This window comes from Takifugu rubripes, chromosome 16 (genome assembly GCF_901000725.2).
Source record: "Takifugu rubripes chromosome 16, fTakRub1.2, whole genome shotgun sequence".
Classification (NCBI taxonomy): domain Eukaryota; kingdom Metazoa; phylum Chordata; class Actinopteri; order Tetraodontiformes; family Tetraodontidae; genus Takifugu; species Takifugu rubripes.
In genome coordinates this window covers 8,824,664-8,848,727 of record NC_042300.1, presented here as the reverse complement: position 1 = coordinate 8,848,727, position 24,064 = coordinate 8,824,664, and the positions used below count along the sequence as shown (strand labels likewise).

Sequence of the window (24,064 nt, the reverse complement as noted above, 5' to 3'; positions counted from 1 at the left end):
TGTGTCACCAGTGCTCCTCAGGGTATTTTACTATGTTTATTCTACAGTACACAGGTTCAGAATAATAAAGGAATTACATGCAATTGGGATATGATATAACAGTAATGATGTGTAACCATGCTGGGCTTTAAATTCTTTATGGATTAAGAGTGATGCACTTAAAAAGAGCTGAAGCCTCATTAGTCTAATCTCATGAAAAATCTGGAGTCCACACAGGTCACAGGTCAGCCAGCGAAATGCTGCACGTCACATGCAAAAAAGAAAAGGGGTTAAAGACAGAGGGAAACCAGCTGGTCCACACAGTGACACAAAAACCAGAGTTCCCCCAGTCTGCTATTAAAAGGCATCAATTAGAGGCTGAATGAGACAACTCTTATTAAAAGTCTAATCCTGTGGCTCCAATGGTTCACAAACATGGACTGGTGCTGTAAACAGTTATTTGCAGAGGATGTCGCAGGGCCAGTCTCCACCCTCCCACACGTCTAGACCTGCACCGTCACCCATCTCCCCTTGTGAAGCTGATGTCACGCATGCCATTTGCTTCGCTGTCAAATAAATGCTGGGATTATTTCAGAAGACTGTTGGATTAAAAGTAATCCCGACTCAAATAACAGGTTCAGAGGTGAACAAAGAGCTTTGGAGACCCTAAAATCCATTTTACTCCACAATAATCACAAATTATAGCATCTGACATACACACATATTTCTGCTACAGCTGAGATTATTATAATCTTTTTTCTTAAAACCTTTTGACTTTGACCCCTTCTTCTTTTTCATAAAAATCTACACAATGATTTAAGTGTTTCGGGTGTGGTGGGGTTCCAGGCTATTTTAATTCACCCTGAATTTAACAAGAATAGTTTCTTAGAAGTTCATGCATTGATAATTCATTCATTAATAGTGAATCATAACTCCTGGGAAATGAGACAGTCGGACTAGATGAACACAAAAGCTGCAGGCAAAAGAACGAGGACCAGGGTGAAGATAAGTGATACAGATCATAGGGGTGTGAGAGCAGGTCGGCATCTACAGAGCAAAAACAGGCAGAGCTGAAGGACTGGAAACCAGGTGGGTGGCTTCCTAAGGTGCTGCTGGTGCGTGACTGAGGACTCAAGTGTAATGAGAGAGGGAAGCAGACTGGTGTCTGTGTATCAAGCCAGACATCACACACACACGTAACAGGCTGAATTTCATGGTCACACAAGAAGATGACCCTTGACCTATTTATGCATCAGGTCATTACAGGTAAAATTCAGTTTGCCCTGGCTATCAAACCCCCACAAAATCATCTTTTAAGGTGTTTTAAATTACTTTTTCACCACTCATTCATTCCTCATACACTACTGCTGATTCCTAAACAGGATCACAGGAGGTGCTGGAGTCAATCCCAGCAGTTACTGGTCAGATTGCTGAATATTGAATCGGATCATTTACACAAAGACTATCAAAATTGGTACTTTACTTTAAAAAGTTGCTGTTTTATTAATACACAGATTCACATGTAAATGATGGAATGAGTCGAGTTAAAGCACTTACCTTTTGAGTTCGTGGGTGAGGTCATAAAGTGGTCAGGTGATATGAAGACAGAGGTCAGGCCAAAGAACAAGCCCATGTGGAGAAAAGAGAACAACATCAGTCTCATTTGTTCCATATAAATAACGAGGAATCCACAGAAATATAATATCGCAGGGGGCAGAGTTCTCACAGTGTGAGGACTTGGGATGTCTTATCAAAACAGGGTTTCTGTGGTGCAGCTATAGCTGGCCAGCAAGGATGCAGACACATGGCTGATCAATTTCATTGTATGCTGGGAGACAAATGCTGTATTTTGGAAACAACTTGCAGTTATCATCTGAACTGAAGGTCCTCAAAACTAACAAAGAACTAACAAGTATCAAACACGGTAAAAATCAGCCATGGGAAAGTTTATTGGCACTGAAACCAAGTTAAATGCTGCATGATCCAGTAAGAAATGGAGGCTATGTGTGCAGTTTTTGATGAACAAACCCCTCCATTCATGGCAGGCGTATAAATCAACAACACACCGTTATTACACCGGAGACAGTGTGCTGGGGCAAAGCATGCTGCAACATTCAATGTGCAATTATCACATCATGCAACACAGACTGGAAACCAGTTAGCTGCAATGACAGGTCGTCTATGTTCCCATTCAAAACTATCAGTGAGCTTAGCACCAGAATCCAGACTCCTCCTGCTCTTCATCAGGTCACCCCAGCGGACAGGCAGCTTTAACCACTCTACAAACTGCACTCCACCATCCAGACTTGGCTCACATCGTTCACACATTTGTCTGAGCACCAGCAGTTAGTTTATGAGCGTGTGTACACATAATTTAGATGGATGGGTTTTCACACAAACACTTGCACGAGACAATGTTCACTTCACTGACCTGCGTACGGGCTGCTCCTTGGCTTTTGGCTCCAAATACTTATTCCTTTAACAGGCATGGTACCATCTTATAGGCCAAACCCATCAGAGGCGCACACACACTTATCACAATACTGCTGACAGCTATTTAGAAACCACACACACACAAACTGCCATACACACTGACACATGACTAAACACACAATAAGAAATTGACACCGGTTTAGTGCAGCGAGTACAGAAACTGGCCAATTGAAAGCCTCACAAAATGAGAGCGAGAGAGAAAGGGAGAGAATGAGTGTGTGTGTGTTTGTGTGTATAAAAAGAGGGAGTGGTATCTTCAAGGGCCCCTAACCAGTGACCTCCCAGTCCTAAGGTTGCTACGGTGATGTGGATGCTATCTGCCAGTGGCAGTTGTTGTCAGGGGGATGGAGTGTGGCGCCTCGAGCCTTATTCTGTTATCAAGCCAGAGGTCATCAGCACATGGGCAAGCAAGTGCACACTCACCCACACCAACACACGAAGTTTCAGCTGCTGAGCAACACATGAAATTTCATTCTATTCTCGGGTTTAAGGAAACACCGGCCATCTTGACTTGAAATCGGCATTTTAGCTGCATTCCCACCAAGCAATGCAATGGATTTTAGTGTGATCATTTCTAGTAAACATAAATCTAGCTTCACCCTACGGCAGGGTGGACAGGATGTGCGGTGGTAGCTGCCCATCTCTTCTCCATGTGTTAATATGTAGCTTGGTATAGCAGCATACTGATGCCTTTAGCTCAGAACTTATAGTTGAAAATAATTAAGTACATGAACAACCCTGTGACCTTCCTTTTCTGCAGGTCAATTCCTCACCACTGCGCCACTTTTCCAATCCGGCAGGAAACAGTGGTGAGAGACGTGTCACATCCTGCAGCCGATGACGATAAACTGGACAACAATCGGAGGCAGCAACCTGAGGGATGTGACGGCTGTCTGATTAAGAGCGTTTTCCTCAGTGGTCGGAGGGTACGGCGAGGGGCTCTGGTGCAGAGAGGACGCTGGCGGGGACAGGAAACTGAACGGGATGTAGCTGACAGTGCCATCTCCCAAAGGATGTTGGGAGGTTTTTTTCTTTCATAGTGGTTTCAAATGTGGAGGAGAAGAGTTTAATGTAAAAGACTGGAGTTTTGCATCCTCTACATCACCCTCAGTTAACTTCACCACAGAGTGGATTTTCTTAACTGCAGGTAATCAAGAGTGAAAACACCAGAGAGTTTCTGCCAAAAATGGTGTGAGCTTTTGAAAGATTTCCACAGACCAAAGGATTTCCTCTCTTTTTTACATTCTTCATGCATTTCCGACACTCCTTCCTTCCTTCAGTTTCAATGTCCCATATTCTAAAAGAAAACATCTGGCCCAGAAATCACAAAAAAAAAACCTATGAATATGATCAACCTCATTTTAACTGCCTCACGGAGGCTTTTGCATATTAACTAAACATTTTAACCCTGCCCTCATGGTGATTTTGCTGCAAAAGCCAGAATTCTTTCTCACACTCTTCAGTTTCCTTTGCCAAACTCAATCTCATTAGCAGCACTGACAGAAAGTCAATGGGGATTATAAACCAGGGAGGTGCAGAATACCCACATTTATTTAACACAAGCCCCTTGCACTGGCACTTGTATTAGAACATTTGGAACCAGGAGGTTTATTCTGGAGGGGAAACAAAAGATAGGATGCTTCATGTGGTAGCAGTGTGCAGTGTCAGGGGAAAAAAGGGGGTTGCTGCAGAGGAAAGACAGGATCAGAGCGTTATCAGTAAAGTCAACATCACACAACAGCACTGATTACATGAGATGGCGTCGGGCCGCATCATCACCTCCTATATAGGCATTTCAAAAGCCAAAGATATCAAATTTTAAAACTACAAGCGTTCTTTTGCATTTCTTATGTGACATGCATCGTAATCTGACCCGTCCAGCCTCCAAATTATGCTCCTCTTGCAGCACATTAGAAAAGCTGTGGAAAAATGGTGACGATAAGACATAAAGAACGGGCCATGAGGGAATACACAGTTTGGAAAACTGACACTGTGTCGGCTACAGTGATCTCACAGTTTAATTTGTATACGGAAGTGTGTGTGCTGAAGGTGTCATCATGTTTCACGCTGTCTGGGACACACAATGAGCTTGTGTTTGAGGCCGGGTGACAGGGAGGAGATGAACATGAACTGAGAAGCTAAACCGGAAAGACAGCACCACACGTGGACGTAGAATTCAACTTATTATTAAACATTATTCAGATTAACAAAAGAAGGCAGTCAAGTTCTTACATTAAAAGTGCATTATTCGTGCTGCTGTAGCGAGCCTGGAGAGAATGATTGAGCGGGGCAAAAGCAATTTCTCATGATAAATGTTCAAAAAAAAGCTTTTCCCAGTACACTGGGGCACTCAAAGTTCCACTCCCATACGTCGCCAGAGAACTGGGAAATTGTTGGGGTTTAACCCAAACCACAGTCCCATGTGCTGCTTCAAATAAGACCCTGACTTGTGTCTGTCTTGGGACAAAACAAAGAGATGAAGAACAGAACTGCCGAAACCTCATCTATTACCCCCGCCGCCCCCTCCCGTCTGGAACCGCATCCCCTCCCATCTTGTCTCAATCCCACAACCACATTAAAGGCCCACTGGGTAGGTTCCCATTTGTGAAAGACAAGGAGGGTCTGTGTGTGTATGATGACTTAGCTAGTTAAGAGGTTTCCCTGTGACCTAGTGCCCCCATCCCTAAGAAGTTGTGCACAGCTGTATTCCTAGAGAACCTTTTCTCTAATGGGCAGGCGCACACAAACACACACACACGCGCGCACACACACACACACACACGCTTTTCTACCCAATTAGGATGCCTAGTTATCCTGTTAGATGACCTTTAACATTTCCCTTACCTCAGTCACTTTTGTTCTTCTGTACCTATTTTTTCAGTTGTGATATCGTTGCATCCCTCTATAAACAATGTTTATTACTTCATGCCACATTTACTGATGCAAGATTGAAGTCATTCAACTAACTGTTAAAACATTTGGTATTTACTCCCCTCAAAAAATAAATCACAGTTGGCATCCAAATTACAGGATTTCATGTGATGTATATCCACATTTTTTACTAGTGGCTTGGATTTAACATGATTACAGAAATGATTATGTATATGTTGATTTATTTAGAGAAAACACATGAAAAATCGCTTAGTCCCCATTTCCCATGCACAAAATTAATTTCTTAGCATTGTTTAAAGTCAGTCTTGGGTGCCAATAAGCTAACTGCATAAAGAGGCCATTGGACATTTTTTACTGATAATAAAGGTAAAATTATTACTGGTCATTTGTTTACATACCATTATGGCTTTCATATTTAACCTAATTATTAATTAGTAATTAGCAATAAGTCTAGCTTCGCATCTGTGGCTGCAAAACATGATGGGATACATTGCTTGATCAGTTGTACATTTTTCACAGTGCATTATGGGTAGTAATAATGCACCATAATGTACAGTGATCCCCATTTGTGCTTCTTTACACCTTTGTTTGTAGCTTCATACAACATTCAAACAGACAAAAAAGCCTCAGTCATCACTAATTTTCTCCTCAGGTTTCCATAAACATGTTTATACTTTCTATATGAGAATTAGGTGAGTCGAAAGCTGAGAAAAAAAAGAAAGTGAAAGCATGGAAAAGGGGATACTATTAAGGACAAAATGGTGCAAACACACCAGACTTATTCATAAATGTTTGATAAAAGAGAATGACTGATGGATTTCTTTTTTTTGGCTTGTGGCCCTAGGGGATCTGACATTTCCATGCAGGCCACTCATCATTGGCTCAGTCTTGGCAAAACAAAGGCCTTCATTCTCATCAGCACAAGTTCAGGGCATGAGGAGCCCAGAGGACCTCCACTCCCCGTGGCCAAGAGCCCTTATAGCCCTTATTAGCCTGCATTTCCCATCTAATTCCAGCATCTTTGAGCCTTCAAAAACAAGGTTTTCCAAAAGTCCCAGGAGGATGGAGTGAAGTGGAGGTGAGTCTCAGACAGAGGGGGAGACAAATCCCTCCGAGTGTTTACAGTTGTAGCAGATGGTAGGGGCAAGTTGTAGGGGAGCTGAGGTCTTTGTGTGGTGTCACCATGTCAGCTGCTGTGGCTTCATGGAATTAACAAACAAATAAAATCTTTGACTGTTCTTGTCAAATTATGGACATTATCCCTCACTCACTCACTCTCTACCGCTTGTTCCTCCACTGAGGGTCACGGGGGGACTGGAGCCTATCCCAGCACAATGGGCGGAGGCAGGGTACACCCTGGACTGGACGCCAGTCAATCACAGGGCTAACACATATAGACGAACAACCATTCTCTCTCACACTCACACCTTTTTTAGAGTTTCCAATTAGCCTAATCCCCAATCATGCATGTCTTTGGATTGTGGGAGGAAGCCGGAGTACCCGGAGAGAACCCACGCAGGCACAGGGAGAACATGCCAACTCCACACAGAAAGTCCCCAGCCCAACTGGGGATCGAACCCGGGGCCTTCTTGCTGTGAGGCAACAGTGCTAACCACCACACCACCGTGCCGCCCTCTAATGGGATTATCCCATTACATTATCCCGTTAGGTATAATTGTTTTGTACTGAGTTAAAGCATAATTACCCCACCCTATTTTTTATTTACCGTATTAATATTCCGTGTGTACCCACTGGCTTTATGTACAGAAGGTTACTTTATGGGTGACGGCATAATGGCTGTTTACATAATGGCTGTATCACAGCTTGAACAAGGTCTTTGCAGTTCAGACGAGAAATGGGCCGTTGCTGCTCACATACAGCCGATTCTGAAGAGACAAGGTGTTGTGACTGTCAACAGCAACCCGCATCCTCGCCAGAGAAGGGTTGTTTTCAAATACACACAGATCCACGCAAGGATTCACCGAAATTCTCCTCGAGATGACTGGTACAAATGAACCCAACCCAGATTCACTCAAGAACAGACCTAAAGCCACAAACCACATAAAGATATAAGCAAAGACAGAAGGACCAGTGTTTATTAACAATAAAGGAAATAAGATCCGGTAAATGGGTTTAAATGAGAAAAATTACAGGATGTTTACCTGCATATACATACACACAATAAAAATTCCCACGTATGGCCCTGAAAGAAAAGCCCAACTCAGGTTGCAAACAAGAAAATAACTGAGACGGGAGTAAAGCAGTGCAACTTGTTAGACTTCCTGTGGAAACGATGCCATTTTAAATATTCAGTTTCAAATGTACACAAATCTTAAACACAAGCAGTTGTCCTGCTCTCAGGTATGAAACTAATCCCTCTCAAATCACAGTGGCTCCGAGAAGGATGAAACTTTCCCGTAGTTTCAGGCTGGATGAAATCACTGTTACACAATACAGCACCACAGGCTTCCATATCCTACAGCCAGGGCTGATGTTCTCAGATCCTGGGCGAGGAGTGCCCGACACACCATAAAGCCCATTCATCTTGTTCACCCCAAAGCCTTATGGAGAAAAGAAAGAAAGAAAATAAACCGGAGCTGGAAAACACACCTGACCAAACAGATATCGCTGCCATAGCTTTCTACAGCCGCTCATCACGTGCATGAAGGAGGAGATGGTCAATCGCATCGCAGCTAAATAAACACACACAAAACAAGCTGGCATTAGCCTTCAGGGCAGATGTGCACGTCTGTGAAGGGCCAAATCCCCAGCACTTTCACCTGCCAAACATTTCATGACTGAAAGACCTTTGTTTGGACTCATTTAGGGTGGCCAAGAAAAGGTCAGATGCGAACATTCTCCAGTTGCCCCCTCCATTAGTGAGTGGTGCTTTTCAGACTGAAGCCCAGCTTAAAGAGATTAACCATTATGTGGCTGTAAAAAAAAACCAACATATTCCTCATAATCGCCATCAATGCTTCTAAACCCCCCACTGAGTGGTCCTTCCTGAGCATGTGACTCTGGGCAAAGCTAAAGAAAAATAACTTTGCACAGCACATTTAAAGACAATGTACTGAACTGAACTTGGTGGAGAGTAAAAGGAGAGGGGGGTGGATGACTTGGGCTGCAGGGTAGGAAGAAACACTTGACTACAACGACAAACCTAAGAGAAGAGCAAAAGAAAGACAGAATCATTTAGATTTAGTCACATGAAGTCTTGCCAACCACTGCATGGAGATGAGCAGACGCAGGGGTTTTAAATTCTGTCCATAGACCGGAGGCAACATCTCTTTAATCAATAAACAAAGGTTCTGAAGCACGAGTCCAATCAAATAAATTATAACAGGAGGATATTTTGTATGTCTGATGTTTACAATCACACAGCATGACTAAAGCAACCGACAACCAAAGACACAAGCTGTATTGTGCGAGTGCACTGCGGTCCATATAGAGCATATATGATAGCACATCACCATGCTGCCAATAGATGCGTGGACCGTTAGAACACATTGAGGACCGCTCATTAGCATCCTTTCTGGTAACCGCTCTATGTGGCAGCCATGCTGAACACTGTACACCTGCTACATTTGGCAACCAGAGTTGGAATATGAACAAATACAACATGTTTTGTGTAGCTATGTAATCCAGGAGCGCACAACCGCATCAAAATTAGACTGAGCCAGCAGTACTGCACAAATTAAATAAATAAATAGATTCAGAGGTTTCATTCTTGACATTTGGGCTCCATGTTCAGCAGTATTGTAGATTCTTTATAACTCAATTGCATTTAAGCAGCACAGAGTGACAGACGTAGAAAGAAATCCCCATTTGTTGTACATAAGTGGCACACAGCTAGTGTGGTGTGTGCTTGTGCACATGTGTGTTTAGTCCTGGAGTGCAGTAAAAAAAAAAAAGGCAGATGAAGCATAACAATAGCCTTTACAGCCTGTAAGATGAGATTCCACCTGCTGCAGAATGTCATTATGTGCTACGTGGATGCGTGCTTGCTTGTCACACCACATGCCATGGCCATGACTGCCTGACTTAAACAATAAACAGGTTCTGATTCAAAAATTACATTTGCCACAATAAAAGTGGATCAACACCTAGCACAGCTGTTATTAAATAAATACATTAAACACATGCCCATAGGTCTGCATGCATCCACCATCTAATTAAGTTGCAGCGTCCATTCATGCAAATCTATGGCATATATATGAAAATATATAAATGTAGCACTTAATCAAGCACAACAAAAAAGTGCATTAACCATGTTTTGCAAAACAGGTGGGTGTGTGTTCAAGGAGCAGCAAATCTCAAAGCTGCATAGATTATCCAAAATTAAAAGGGCAGGCTGGAAAAAGGAATAAAAGGACATCCAGACAAACAAAGAGCAGGCGAAAGATGAGAGCAGGGCTCTGTCTCTCTGTTGTCGGAGTGTGGCACTGGGAGCATCAGGGCAGCCATCAAAGAGCAGAGGAGGACGGACAGATCACACAGAGGAAAGGTCTGGTGGTCGTATGGAACAACAGGAAGACAGACAGGGACAGAACGGCAGGACAGGGAGTCAAGGAGAGGAAGAGACTTGGAAACACAGGAAAAAGGGAGGGAAAGCAAAGGTCAAAAGGGAGAGTGGCTGACAATAGAACACACTGAAACACGCCACATCTGTGCACACATTTAAACACTGAAAATGACACTCAAAAAAATCTGTCAAACTGTTCTGTTGAATCCTTAATCATCTTTTAATTTGTTAAAAGTTCCTGTTTTTAATTGGTCTGCTTAATTCCCAGAAAAACGTCGAAAAGCTCAAAACATCAAAGAGAGGATGATTGATTAGTGATCATTAAGGACATTGAATCGTCCCTTTAGGTGGGCGAGTAGTGTGGGTGTGATGGACTGGTGACCCGTCCAGTACGTCTCCCTGCCTCTCACACAGTGACAGCTGGGACTTCAGCACACCCGTGACCCCATTTATACGAGTTGTAATTAACAGAAAATGAGAGGAAACAAGATTAAATTCATGGTCATACTACATTGTGTTTCCATGATCAATGCCCTTTCTTCAGAACAGCAGTGAGCAGGAACAGTTGGGGTTGAAACATAACATGTTGTGACCAACTGGTGCACGGTGGTAACACCGGCAGGCTGCTGAGGGTAGGGCACACGTGCACAAAGGCAAACAGAAAAGAGCTTGAAAAACATCACTTGTATTCATTAGTCACTGCTCCTCCGTGCACCTTATGCAGCCACTCCCTCGCTCTTCTCTACACCTTTACTGTGTGTACAGATACGAGAGCTCGTGCATACACTGTCAAATCTACCGTCACTTGTCCTTGTTAGTATTCACTCACTCCCCTACATTCAGAGGGTGATTGTACTGGTCAGTTCCCACAGGATCCATTCCGGTCTGGCCTGGTCCAAGAGGTCGACCCAGTCCCATAGGCAACAAAAGAGACTTGGAAGGAAAAACTTGAGAGAAAACAGAGTAAGAGTGGGAAAGGGCTGCCATATTCCAGGGATAGGATCACGAATGCTACAGAACCAGACAGGACTGTGATTGTGTGAACATGTGTGTCTGTCTAGCACAACTACGCAGGTCACATGATAGGGGCACAGCTTCAACAAAATCCAAGCTGCAGTTTCCTTCTGTTGTGTTCCACGGGATGTGGTCGTCTGTTTTCATTATGAACTGAAACCTCCATCAACAAACAAGACAAGTATGGCCCACTAACACACGTAGGTCCTTGAGATGCCTTTGACATACCAACGTGCTAAACACGATAGCATGCTACAGATGAAGGCTCACTGGCAAGAACATGTGTCTTTCTATAAATAAGCGAGCGATGTTGGAATGCTCGCACAGAAGTTTGCGTCTATGAAAGAAAGATTGGTGAGATGTGCCGTAGCAAGAAGCTATCCGGTTATTTGACAGACATGTCCTTAGTCTCAATTAGCCTTCATTCAATAGTTTGACCTAATTCCAACACTAAAATAGAAGGCTTTTTTCAACCCACTACTATATTTGGCAGAAATTTAGTGTTTAACTTGTTTTCAAATAACATCCCATTTATGACGTGTGCAGTTAAAACGGCCACAGACTCCTACATTGACATGGTTATCTTTATTTATTTTTAAATCAAAATGAAGCGTAGTTTTGTTGAACTTTAGTCGCAGTTACACATTGTGCGTAAAAATTTTATGATGTCCTCATCAGACCACTGTGAATGGTATCTTTATTACCGCATTTTCCTGGCACAACAACAGCCAAAGTCTCTTTGTCCTTTTGCTTTAATGGTCCCGCTGCATAATCAAATAAGGTCATCATTAGAAAAGGATGTGGACCTATTAACCAGAGTTGAGCTGACCTGATGCGCCCTGCAGCCTATCTAGACTTTGTTTAAACTTTTGACTCAGGAGTACCAGCTGTTACCCTCCAAGGTTGGAGAGAATGACCTATGACCTGATGGGCAGCACTTCAGTATGAATGGATTAATGGTGGAGGAAAGAGAGGAAAATCCCATCTATCTGTCACACCCCTGTTCCAACTACCCTCCATGATTTGACTGTCTGGGCTGAAAAAGAGTGTGGCACTACACACAAACACATTCTTGCATCCATGTCAGCCCACCAACGTATAGGGGCCCCTCACCGGTAACATGATCCATCACCGACCTGAGGTTAGAGTAGGAATCCTGACCCTTAGTAGCTAAAGACAAGCAACTAGAAGGTCACAATGCTTCAATGCACACACACAGTAGGATAATAGAATTCTTCATTGTTTCAATGCTCACTTTTGAGCCTAATGTAAAATAAATTGTTTATTACGACAGTATTAAGAGGATATAACAGGATATAACAGGATATAACAAACTTGGCTACTCCAGGTGTTCTATGGCGAGGTATTGAGGGTAATCACATGGCAACGACACAGGTGTTCAGCGAGGAAGGAAGGAGACTCATAAATCTGGATTTCAGACCCCTTTATGTGCATTTCTGTCCTTGAAGCCACGCACAGTGCTGTCAACTACCGCTTTCAAAGTCACGCATTCCAGCCTGAAGAACTCATCCCCATTCCCGACTCCAACAGAACTTCAACAGGTACAGATAACAGGAGCTGTGGAGTCATGTCGCAGCACAGCTGACAAGATTATTTCATCGCCCCATGAATGCTGTTTCATGGATACCCTCCAAACAAGGCGTGACTATTACCGGTAAAACCGTGCACATACTGTTGTTCTCTCCACGGCTCATCCTTCACTTGTTTCTAGTGTCTGTCTGCTCAGCTGCAGACAGTTTTTGTGTGTGTGTGGGAAAGAGAAAAAGAGTGATTCATGGTCAGAGCGCCACACAATATAAATGAAATAAACAAAAGATAATGACTCAGAAGTTAAATCCTCATCCGCTGTTGGAGAAAAGAATTTGGGCAGGTCTGCTGACTATACAGTACTTTGCAGCTAAAGTATGTGGCAAACATTGTGCTTACGGTGTTTCCATACAGAGAAGCATGAGAACTGATAGATCATTCGGTTGACAGTATAACACGAATCAAAGTCTGGGTTAATATATAACGCCGGGGTGGAAGGCCACAGGTGACACTTCCAAAGTGGAGCTATACAAACACAAGATAAGAGAACCATGATTTTGTCCAAATGGTTGTCTCTGAAGACGAACACACAGATGGACAGACCGGTGAAGGAGTGAAAGACAGATCCATCACTTTTGACAGGACTCATGCCACTATTACCATAATTCTGAAACAAGGTAAACAGAGCCATGTGTGGAGACGTCGTTTGCTTCCCTCTGTCAATTACCCTGGACCTAAACAGACATCCATTAAGAAAGCTTTCGTGGATTGAATACACTTTATTTCAAATGCCGATGTAGTTAAGAATGAAAGGTTCACACTCACGGATTTGGACTTTCTTGGGATCGAGCGTGTGGATTTCACTCTGGAGGCTCCGCAGCCGTCCCTGGACCCGGTAGGACCGTCGGAACACCTCTCCTGCCTCCCTCTCGATGCCCAGAAAGATGTCGCAGGCGTGCCGGGAAAGGTCAGAAAGTTGGTAAATCAAACCGGTCAGCGTGTGACAGGCGACATCGTCCAGAGCCGAGAACAGGACGGCTCTCCGCAGCCTGCGTCTCCCCTTCTCCTCCGCCGGTCTCCAGCCGTCGCGAGCCGACAACCGACTCACGCGCCGCGGCTCGACGCTTCTCTGGTGAAAAGGCATGTTGTTTTGTTACAAACCATTAAATTACTGGATAAGCATAAACTCCGCGCGAAAACCCAAATGTTTAAAAGAAGTTCGGGCTACGTTGCTTTCCATGTCGAGGGTATATATGTCCTTTTAATCCCGCCATATTCTTTTTGTTTTTCAAAGCATGGGGTTTCGTGCTGCTGCCCACTGGAGACGTTGCCTCCCAGAGACTATTCAAATTCAGCCAGACAGAGCGAGTCGCGAGGGAAAAAAACGCACGCGGAAAAGTAGGAAGAGAACAAATAAAAACCCGGAAAATATCGCAACCACCTGTGGAAACTGGAACCGGAGCCAGAGGCGTTCACCTGAATGGATTGACCCATGCAAGTGAACGGGGCTGTCGGCTGTAAAACCAGGACTGGATCGCTTTTGAAAGCGAATTGGAGGGACCGAACTCCGGATCTAACCTAAAAGTCAGGGGAAAAAATAATTGGGAATTGAAATGCACAACCATAAATTTAAAATATAAATCTTTCCGTGTTTATATCAACGCGCAAAGTCTAGTCCTTGTTCCACTTTATATTTTAAATATGATAGGACACAAAACGTTATTGAAATATTTATAAGCTAAATAAAACAGCGGGACAGGAGTCAAGATAAATCAATACATTTCTATTGAAATACGACCAAACTCCTGAAATACAATCGAGGAATAATATCATAATGTTCAAAAGTTAATTTGGGAGGAGGGGGATTGTTTTGTTTGGGAAGGATGTTCAGAACGGATGTTTAGTTAATCTGTACTTTCTCCTCTAGATGTCACTAAATCCTACATACTGGAATTTTAGCTGACTTTCTATCCGGTTACTTCCGCAAGTTTAGACATACATCCTTTGTTTTCCTGTTCCCTCAGTCCAAACTAGTCTCCATTAGCAGCTGTCTCAGATTCATTTTCTCTGTGTGGACAAAGCTTGTTTGTCCATGGCCTGTTCAGTTCACCACCTGTTTTTTGTTTCTTAAATACATACCAGTTAAATTACCCAGGTCAGCATTTTTTAACCACTGGGAAAGTAAACTATACAATGCAACCTATGTATCTAATGAGTTCCCTGTTGGTTTTTCCAGCCACATGAATGCCAAGTTTCTCTTAACTGACCTGTGTGTGCTGTTGACTTTAAAGCGCTCATTTACACTAACAGCCAGGAAATTGCACTGCTTCATGTCTCTGAGCAGAGGCTTCCCACCTCTTTCTTTAAAAATGGCAAAAACAGAGCTATTCTAAGAACAAGCGCTACTTTAATCAAGGTAAAATAAGTGATCAAACAAGTCAAAAGGATAAAAAAAGGCTTTGCTTTTGTTACCTGTGCATTTTTATGATTCATACAAGTCTGGGAAAATGTATACATATTTCATTCACTATATTTTCCAGTGCATTGATTTCCAGTCTTGACCATTTAGAGACCCATAAATGCATTTAATTATTTACATAAGTTTGAAAAAGTTAGCACAATCAACAGAGAGACCTCAAAATCAAACAACACAGCACGTAAAATAAAGGAACTATTAGAATTTAAGCCTTGGTTAAATCATAAATAGTAACAGTATGTTAATTTGCAAATTAATACACCTCTGCCTTTAAATTTGGTTGTATACACACATGAAAATGAACAAACATCGAGATGTAACAAGACAGCCGTGAAATACGGTCACGTGTAAATGATCCCAATTTATTAAAGGAACTTTGTGTCAATTTTCATCCATGAAAAAACAAAACACAGCAACACATGTTTATGACCTTACAAAGAGTTTTAATTTTGGTGTTACTTGTGTGTCAGAATCAGACAGCAACTCCTGGAACGCAAATGAATTCTTTTTTTTTTTTTTTTTTTTTAAAAACCTCTGCCAAAATTTGTCTTCAAACAAGCTCTTACTTGCTGTTTTTTTATAAACAGACAATCAAAAGAGAGCATGACAAAATTATTTAACAGGAACTCTGCCATGAAGGCTTTGAGGTGGAATAAACTTAAACAGTATCACTCACACGGGATCTGTCAGAGGAAGGAAGTGCAATTTCTCTTCTTATCAGTATAACACACCGAGATGGTTGTCTCTGAGAAGCCCGAAGACCCGCAACATTTTAATATTTTAGTGTGAAGTATTCATTTATTCGTTTATCGTTTATTGATGCTTCATTTAAATTTCAACCCACTCCATGGAATGACGATATGCCTGTCCTTCAGAAACGTAATCAGTACGCTCATGGTATGCTCCGTCAATCAGTTTATGCAGAAAATAATGACTGCTGCAGAAATAAGGTTAAAAAAAAGAAGAAAAAGAGCACTGGCACCACTTCAGCTTTATAACGGTTTTAACAAGAAAGCTGGTTAAGATAGTGTACATTGTTGTTTTTCATGACTGAACAAAGAATAGAATTTCTCTGTGGATTAGAAAACCTGACATAAAGAGCATTTGATTTTAAACAAAGTTATTGGAAGAGACAACCACCATTAACACTAAAGAGAAACAGCTCTCCCAGTGTTGCACTTCCCAGCTATTCGTTCATGGCCATGGAAAGCCGCCGCAAGGTCACACTGTTAGTGTGGTGGGGGATGAGACAAGGAAACAATGGTATAAAGTGGTAACACACAACAAGAGAGCAAATTCCTACAGCTTGGTCTATGTGAGCGCAGCAAAGACATGTTGGTGCATATGGAACAGGTTTCCAAAGGCTCGATGGGAGACTAACATGGTGTAGCTGAGGACACAAACGGCACATACATTTTAGCCCAATTCTCCAAAATCAAGTTCCACGTGTCTCTTTGTCACCCTCTGGTGGTTTTCTCAGGTATAGTTCTGGTTTCGCTCTCAGTCACACCCCCACACGCACATACAGCCTGCCATTGCACATATCACACATATATGAACAAAAACACTCCCCGGCTCCCCCCGGTGTCTGTATCCAGGCTTATCTGGTGTAATACACTCTGTAGTAAACACTCTTGGAGCGCCAGAGTGAATAGGAGTTGTCAAACTTGAGCAGGTAGACTCCGCGGCCAGGATACTGGTGGCTGCCGGCATACACCTCCTCATGACAGTCCCGCCGGTACACCGGCACAATCTCATCCACCTGGGGCTTCCCTGTATCCTTCTTGGCTTTCTCCTCTTCAGTAGGAGGATCACCTACAGAGACAAGGTTCTGCGATGAGGAGGAGGGACTGGGACAACAATATTGCTACAAAATCTGCCCCCATTATCATCAATAAAATGATAAAATGAAATACACACCTTTGGTTAGACAACCTATCAATATAGCATACAGTCAACATAGAAAATATTATAAACTCTTTTTAATTGTTCCAAAAACAAAGACTAAATAGTCTGTTTATAACCTGCATAATAAACATGCCGAGACAGGACAGCGTACGTCAACATCACGTAAGGAGGAGCTGCTATTTTTAAACGCATCAAATCAAGCTGCCTCAGCATTGCTACAGAATCGGAAAATATCTCTATAAAATGCATTTACATCGACACCTCACCTTCATCCTCCTCGTCTTCATCGCTGGACTCTGAAACGTGCACGCTGACCGACGCAGAGGCCGCATCTGTCCACTCGAAGAACACTCCAAACCCAATGTCATAATAGTCTGTGGCAAACTCCCAGAACAGGTAAGAGCCCTCCTCGTGCGTGGGCACCCGCACCGTCACCACCTCGCCACGCCCCACCGTGATCACGCTGTCTGCGTCCTGTCGGATTTTCTCCTTGAAGTCCTTGATTTGTGGTCGAGTCCACATGGAAGGAGCAGCTATGATTGGTGGTGAATCTGCTGCTGAGAAACAAGGACCTTTTTACAACCTGTTCATGTAAACATTTGTGCATGATGCTCACTGGATTCATTTATTTTGTGACATATTTTGGGATTAAATCAAGAACTTGTATAACTTTAATAAGGGAGCATGACCTTGTACGTACGCAACATATTCTGTAAATTATTATCTCTAGTTTCAGCAAGTTTCCTTCCTGTCCTTCAGGTCAAATCAACAAACAGAAGAAATTATGTCCGCATCAGCAGTTTCTGCATGCTTATAAAGCATCTCCACATATCAGGGCACTAACCTAATAAAGGCCCGTTCTCTGACACCTCCTCCGCCAGCTCAGGTTCTTGTTCCCTCTCCATGCTCTCCGAGTACGAGTCTGACTGTCCTCCGTTAACTGTGGGGGCTTCTTCACCCACAGGTGTTGAACCCGCACACAGACGACCCACAGCGGAGGCGGCGACTTGTTCACCATTGTTAAAGCTGCTCGAGTCCAAAGCGCCCAAATCGGCCTGCTGCTGCTTCTGTAGTGCTGCCTGGAGAAAGACATTGTTAAATAATATTCTGCAATGATGATGGCAAATACCTCCACCTGTAATGGCTCGTTCTCCCGTACCTGTTGTTGGGCCAGCTGGACCTGGTAGAGCTGCTGCATGTACTGCTGGTAGTGCTGCTCCTGGAGCTGCCGGATGAGGCCCAGCTGTTGCTCTGGGTTGTTGGGGTATTGCTGAGCGGCATACTGCTGGAACTGCACAGCTGTCTGCGCATTGAGCGCCGCCATTATCTGTTGTCTGGGACGAATCACCAGAGAAGAGTAAATGCATGTGGTTATTCTTCCAGATACAAGTCTCACCGAGAGGTGCAATTGTCCAACATTATACAGTACAGTGACATACTTCTGCTGCTCGATACGTAGTCTCTCCTCCTCTGCCTGTCTCCTTTCTTCTTCCTCTCTTCTCAGCCGTTCTTCCTCTTCAAGCCTTCGCCTCTCTTCCTCTTGTCTCTGTCGCTCCCTCTCCTCCTCCTCCTGCCGTTGACGCTCCTCTTCTTCTTTTCTAAGGGTCATGTACAAATAATGAAGTGTGTCTGGTGGATAATGTCCTGTTTGTTTGTGTTAATACAAGGTAGAGGACGCATTCTACCTTTTTCTTTCTTGCTCCTCTCGCTCTATTTTATGTGAGGTGACAAAAGGAGCAAAGAGGCTGCAGCATTTGTTGAGCAGCTTGATAAACTCCACCATGGCCTCCTCTTTTTCCATGTTTCCCAAGGATGCCCATTCTTTTCTGTGCACAGTACAAACTACAGTTCAGTAACAATGGCAACCATGAAAATACAAGTTCTGAAAACGAGCTGTGTTCCTACAACACATCCTATCTAAACACTACAGTGACTACAAATGCTAAAATAAGTTAGAGCTTGAAAGGCTTGTCTGGAGGATTCACCTGCGGTCATTGCCCAAGACATCAAAGAATCCTACATCCGGTGAAGCGTCAGGATTATAAGGACCCAGTAACACCAGTTTATGCAGAGCCACCAGTCGAAGCTTCTCCTCATAGGTCGGGTGGAAGGCCTTCCCATCCTTATCTGAGAGCAGGAATAGAAAGAACCAGATTAGCTTTTCTCTGGCTGTTGTGTGCTTATAATGTGTGCTTATAATCTGTTTTTAATTATTTCTGTTTTTGTATAAAATGTACAGATGATGGTACAGACAATTATCCCACTGATATTAATTTAACCAAGTTACAGGAAGAAACATTTATATCTATTGTGTAATCAGACCTAACCCACAACTACCGGTAACTGGAAATACCTGACTGGTAATGCTAATAAAGCTCAGATTGCTATGGCATTGACAACCTGGGCCAAACCTATTTGGACAGCCTGTTCTCTGACAATGACATAAAAATACCCAGACATTAAAACGATTGAGTGACAGATTTATTTCTGAGAGAGAAATCCCAAGTATTGGACGGTGCAGATTAATATAATAAAGTAATATCTCTCTGTAAAAAAGAAAACAATAAAAGGTTACTTTTCAATTTTGGACATCATCTTTAGGTGGCTCATCAAGCTGAAAATGCCTCTCCAGACTAGATTCCTAAAATCATCTCTACATTTGTTTCATCAACACATACCATTAAGGATATGTGGAAATATGCCCATAAACTCTATTAATAAAGCAGGATGTTGCCAGTATTAAATATGTCCGAGGCCCTCTCCTAAAACTGGTATACACAAGTCACATTTGTGACAAAAAGGCCAGTTATCTGGATTAAATAGTGACTTGGAATACATTTCCAAACCTTTTCCCACAAAAATATGACCAAATCTAATGGGTCAAGAATATTCTGTTCAGTTCTGTGCTTAACCTACCTGATAAAATATCTCTAATCCATGTTAACGGAATCAGATTGGATTGCTCATTCACATTTTTGACTTATGTTTAAGGTCAGTGCCTTGTACCAAAGATCTATCCATCTTGTTTTCTAACTGCTCCTAATTACTGACTGCATTTATTTCTTGTAATTCAGAAAACAGACCCGCTGTCTGCGAAGATGCCTTTTATCACAAGATTCCAAAATCATTCAGTTTAAATGCCCTCATTTGCTCAACTTTCTTCATATCTGTCATCATCAGCAAATGTTAGTGCTCAACTGTTAAGAAGAAACCAAATATTTGCGCACACACACGCACCAATTAGTGATAGTGAAACGGACCTGGGCATTTTCTTTACACACCGGCAGTGAACGCACCATTAAGGCACAGGGCCAGTGTGACGCCGAAATTAGGATTGGGCGCCTTGATCAGGGGCCCAGCCCACCACCCAGAAATACAAATGTGTGCACACTTCCATAAATGACCGGATGGAAATTGTTAATAGAAATAATTAGTGCATTAATTTTCTTGATTATGAGCTGTTCGGAAGTACGTGGAAGTAATCAAGGCAGCAGACCATCGATCCCTCCGATTGGACAGCTGGATGTTGGCAATGTCTGAGGTCTAGGTTTGCGTCTCACATCTGCAGTTCATATAGTCCACTTTGTTAAAGCTTTCCAATCGAAGCAAGCCACTTTCAATTGGGATTTGTGAGTAATTAACGTCGCTTCTGATTCAGCCATGGGTTGACGGAGCAGCCCCGTGACTTGCTTACATTCAGGCTGGGTTATTTGTTTTTACACGGCCAGAGAGAAGAGAAGACAGCCCGAGGCAGACCGCCAGGCAGTGATGTCAGGCCTACAATGGCACTACATCAACATTTTCAACCAACTAAAGGCTTGTTAGCATTTGCAGCTACTCGCTAGCATTACAGCTAGCGTTGCGGTTGACAGCAGCCATGGCGGTGACAGCTAATATTAGCAAAATGCTAACTTCCAGTTTGTCTCTAAATTTGAAAGTCGGTTCGTGTGTTAGCCGCATCTGTCGCGATTAAAACTATAAAGTATCTAATTTAAAATACCTTTGAAGAATTTCAGGCCCAGTCCATACAGCTCCAGCAGAGGAAAGCCCCATTTCCTCTCTATCGCCGCTTTGCCAGTCTCTCCATCTTCGTCTCCACTCGAAACCGGCGTGTCTTCCTCGGCTTTCGCGTTGCTGGGGTTCGGCTCCTCAGCCTGGCTGTGCTCACCCTCCGGGTCGGGACTGAGTGTGAGGCCATCGATAGAAACTTCGAGCCGGCTGGAAGTCGCACTTTCGAGGTCGCCGCTCTGAACCTCTGTCGCCATGATGTAGACTGTCAGCTGGAGCAGCCACGTACCTACTTCCGTTTAGACCAACCGGAAGTTCCGGGTGTTTTTTCCCCCCCCTCGATGTAAATAATGACGAGTCCTTAACAGCGATATATGATAATCGTTTTTCAAATGATTCTTTTTAACAATTGGGTTGTTATAAAACAGAAGAAAATACCCATTTATATTAAAAACTAATTTTTTCAAGGGATTAATATTTGGTTTTTTTAAACATTTAAGATGACCTTTTAATTCCATCAAAGTTTAAACCGTCAAAAAAACATCAAAAGTGAACAAAAACGAATCTTTATTTGTCGTTTAACTATTTGGTATGGTTAACATTTATAAATGGTGGCTAAAATTGTGCACATCATAAAATAAGCTGTTTTTGAACCAGCTCCTAGGTTATTGTTCATCAGAATCACTTGTCCTGCAATTTAAAGAAGACATAAAGAATTAACTTAACACAATGAAATAATTGCTCGCAAGGATTGAAATTAAATTGTAATATATGCAATTCCACAATTAAACCTTTTTATTTATATTGGTAATACAATGGAACTTTTACATTACACAAATAAATAATTGTAGTCTGTACTAAACATCTTCATTTGGAATATATCTGTAGTATATAGCTAAGTCTAACTGGAAGACAACTTTTTAAACAACAGCAATAATAGCATATATAATATTGTATGGCTGACACAATATAATAATAATTATTATATCTAATTATTAGAGTAAGATTATACTGGGTTGAGTGATTTTGACACACTGTTTCTTGCAATAATTTTGGGGGGAAAAATTGTGTTCATGCATATTTTGCAGATTTGACATTACTTGTGCATCTTACTGGAATAAATTATTCCTCATGGCCTGCTCGTCTTGGCGAGTTTATAGTTTGTTTCCTTATTGCAGCCATTTTTAGAGTGTTCTTACAGGATGTGTTCCTATAAACTGTGCTGCATGTTATCTCAAGTATTCACCTAGTAAATACAGATGTCCATGCTTCAACTATAAATGCATTGTAGTCCTTTAAATGCCCCTCAAATACACAAAGACTGGACTCCTGCCAAGGGCCAATTAAAAAAAAACATCAACATATATCCGCAAACTTGTGAGGATAATTTAACTGTCTGTCTGCGTGGTAGATGTATAGCGGTTGGGTTAAACGACAGGTTAAGTAGTGGTCAACCTTTTGAGGTGTGAATGCTTTTGTTTCTGTCTAGTGTCAGCTGCCAACTGGAAATCGCCAGTAGAAATCCCAAAGGTGTTTGATGTCTTAAACTTTAGTCTGTCAGCTGCAGCACTTCAGGATTAGGCTGAACTCAGAGTTCAGATTCACATTAGTAATAGACCAAATAACAACTTAATTATGATATGATAGCATGGGTAAAGAAAGGGCTAGTCCTAGTGTGAAATTAATCGTACACTTTGTTACATCCAGAATTTAATTTAAAAGTATATCAGTCCTTTTAACATACTCTTAACTAACAATGTGTCTTTTCACAGTAGTGCGTAACAATGTGAAAGAATAATGAATAGGATTTGATGAAAAATATTGTTCAAAAAATGATGCAAGATCTCTAAAAATAAAGTCTTCTAAAATGTTTGTGTGTGTTAAAGAACGCAATATCTTCAGGTACCCAATCAATTATGCTAAAGCCATATTTATAGGGATGAAATTTAAGCATGTTAAATTCAGGTAAAAGAGAATAAAACCTTTCCAAAGATCAGGAACTTCCACAGTCTCCGTTTAGCATAGCAGTCTGGTCTGTGCACGCAAGCAGGATACCTTAAAGAGGCTCTTCAGACAAAGCATCCTCTGAACTGCAAACGTCTTTTCCAGCAGCACATCCTGTCCGAATTGTGCATCAAAGCATGGATCACCAATTGGCCTGACGTTTGCTTTTGTATTATGTCCCCATTTTTATTTTAATTTGTGCTTCAAAATGTGCACCATCTTCTTTTCCCACAATAACAATATTGTCATCGTTTTCCATGAACCATCTAATTATTCCTTAGAGTCCACCTACAGCCAAATAATCGTTTAAAGTTAATAAAGTTGTGATTTGTGGCACCAAAACAGTGCAGAACCAAAAATTCATGAAGTCCAATTAAGGTGAACAAATTAGTCTGTCTGCCATTCTGTGCTGACCTCCTGATTTGATCCTCCTTTAAATCAGAAAAGACAAAAGACTCAACAGTGAGCACTTGAGAGTTCAGCCAAGGTTTGTGTATTGAGTTGAACAGGAACTACTGAAGAGCAGACATCTAATGGTACTAATCTTCATCAGATAGAGTTCAGCTCTCATGTAACATTGAATCCACTACAGTATATAGCATACAACTGAATGAATAAAACCTGCTCTAAAAGCAGGAACTATACAGCTTCAATTACATCTATAACATGTGTTCATTTAATGTTTAAAATCTATATTTAAAAAGTGCATGACCTCATTGGTAGTTGCACGAGCTGTAAAAATATGTCAATATAATGCAAATATGACTGGATGCACCACCTTAGATGCAAGGTAAAGGCCAGTCATTATTTCGATCATAAAGCTATAGATTTAAATCCTCCGGGCTTATTACTGAGGAAATGGCAGTTTCCGACTGTCTCTCTTTGAAGACGACGGGTCCATTATGGCCACATCCATTCCAAAGCGGATAAATGTTTTCACTGTCGATGTGTATTGACATTGCATATACCATTATAAACCCTTTAAAGAGACCTGCGGCCGCTGCACCGTTCCAGGTGTGATCCTTTCACACCTTTTGCGGCCCGCAGACGTCTGAAGCTGCTGCGCCGCCGCTGCAGTGCCAGCCGGCCGTGATGGTTGCCCCATTCACACTTAAAGGAAGCGCCACCTTTGATCGCTGGGGGATTTAACCCCGGCCGGCGCACGGATCTCCAATTCAGTCAGCTGCTGGAAGTAGGACGTCGAGGATCATGTCTTC

At 42.3% G+C, this 24,064-nt stretch overlaps 2 protein-coding genes across 4 annotated transcripts in view; both read right to left on the bottom strand.

Moving 5' to 3' along the window:
* The window catches only part of nhsl1b (NHS-like 1b), a 57,979-nt gene extending 43,282 nt beyond the window's left edge, over positions 1–14,697 (bottom strand). For both annotated transcript variants that reach the window (XM_003971731.3, XM_029849657.1), the window contains exon 1: positions 13,277–14,697. In XM_003971731.3, the coding sequence (XP_003971780.2) occupies positions 13,277–13,595 (319 nt within the window). In that variant the 5' untranslated portion in view covers positions 13,596–14,697. The remainder of the gene's footprint in view (positions 1–13,276) is intronic.
* A 566-nt stretch (positions 14,698–15,263) lies between these two features.
* acbd3 (acyl-Coenzyme A binding domain containing 3) lies at positions 15,264–21,162 on the bottom strand. 2 transcript variants are annotated; one of them, XM_011612097.2, is made up of 8 exons: positions 20,836–21,162; positions 18,821–18,962; positions 18,521–18,661; positions 18,275–18,433; positions 17,995–18,169; positions 17,680–17,914; positions 17,102–17,392; positions 15,264–16,742 (listed from the first exon to the last, which is right to left on the bottom strand). In XM_011612097.2, the coding sequence occupies exons 1-8, from the start codon at positions 21,098–21,100 to the stop codon at positions 16,528–16,530; spliced, it is 1,623 nt and encodes a 540-aa protein (XP_011610399.2). In that variant the 5' UTR covers positions 21,101–21,162; the 3' UTR covers positions 15,264–16,527. The 2 variants fall into 2 exon arrangements, with proteins under 2 accessions (XP_011610399.2, XP_011610400.2); XM_011612098.2 differs by having other exon boundaries at positions 17,102–17,389.
* Between the last annotated feature and the right edge of the window lie 2,902 nt (positions 21,163–24,064).

Excerpts from the sequence above, each read along its gene's own strand:
- acbd3 (XM_011612097.2), bottom strand. The coding sequence starts at position 21,100 with ATGGCGACAGAGGTTCAGAGCGGCGACCTCGAAAGTGCGACTTCCAGC. Across the intron at positions 17,393-17,679 it reads AGAGAACGGGCCTTTATTAG|CAGCAGATTCACCACCAATC; the intron begins GTTAGTGCCCTG and ends CTTGTTTCTCAG. Across the intron at positions 16,743-17,101 it reads TGAAGACGAGGAGGATGAAG|GTGATCCTCCTACTGAAGAG; the intron begins GTGAGGTGTCGA and ends TTGTCTCTGTAG.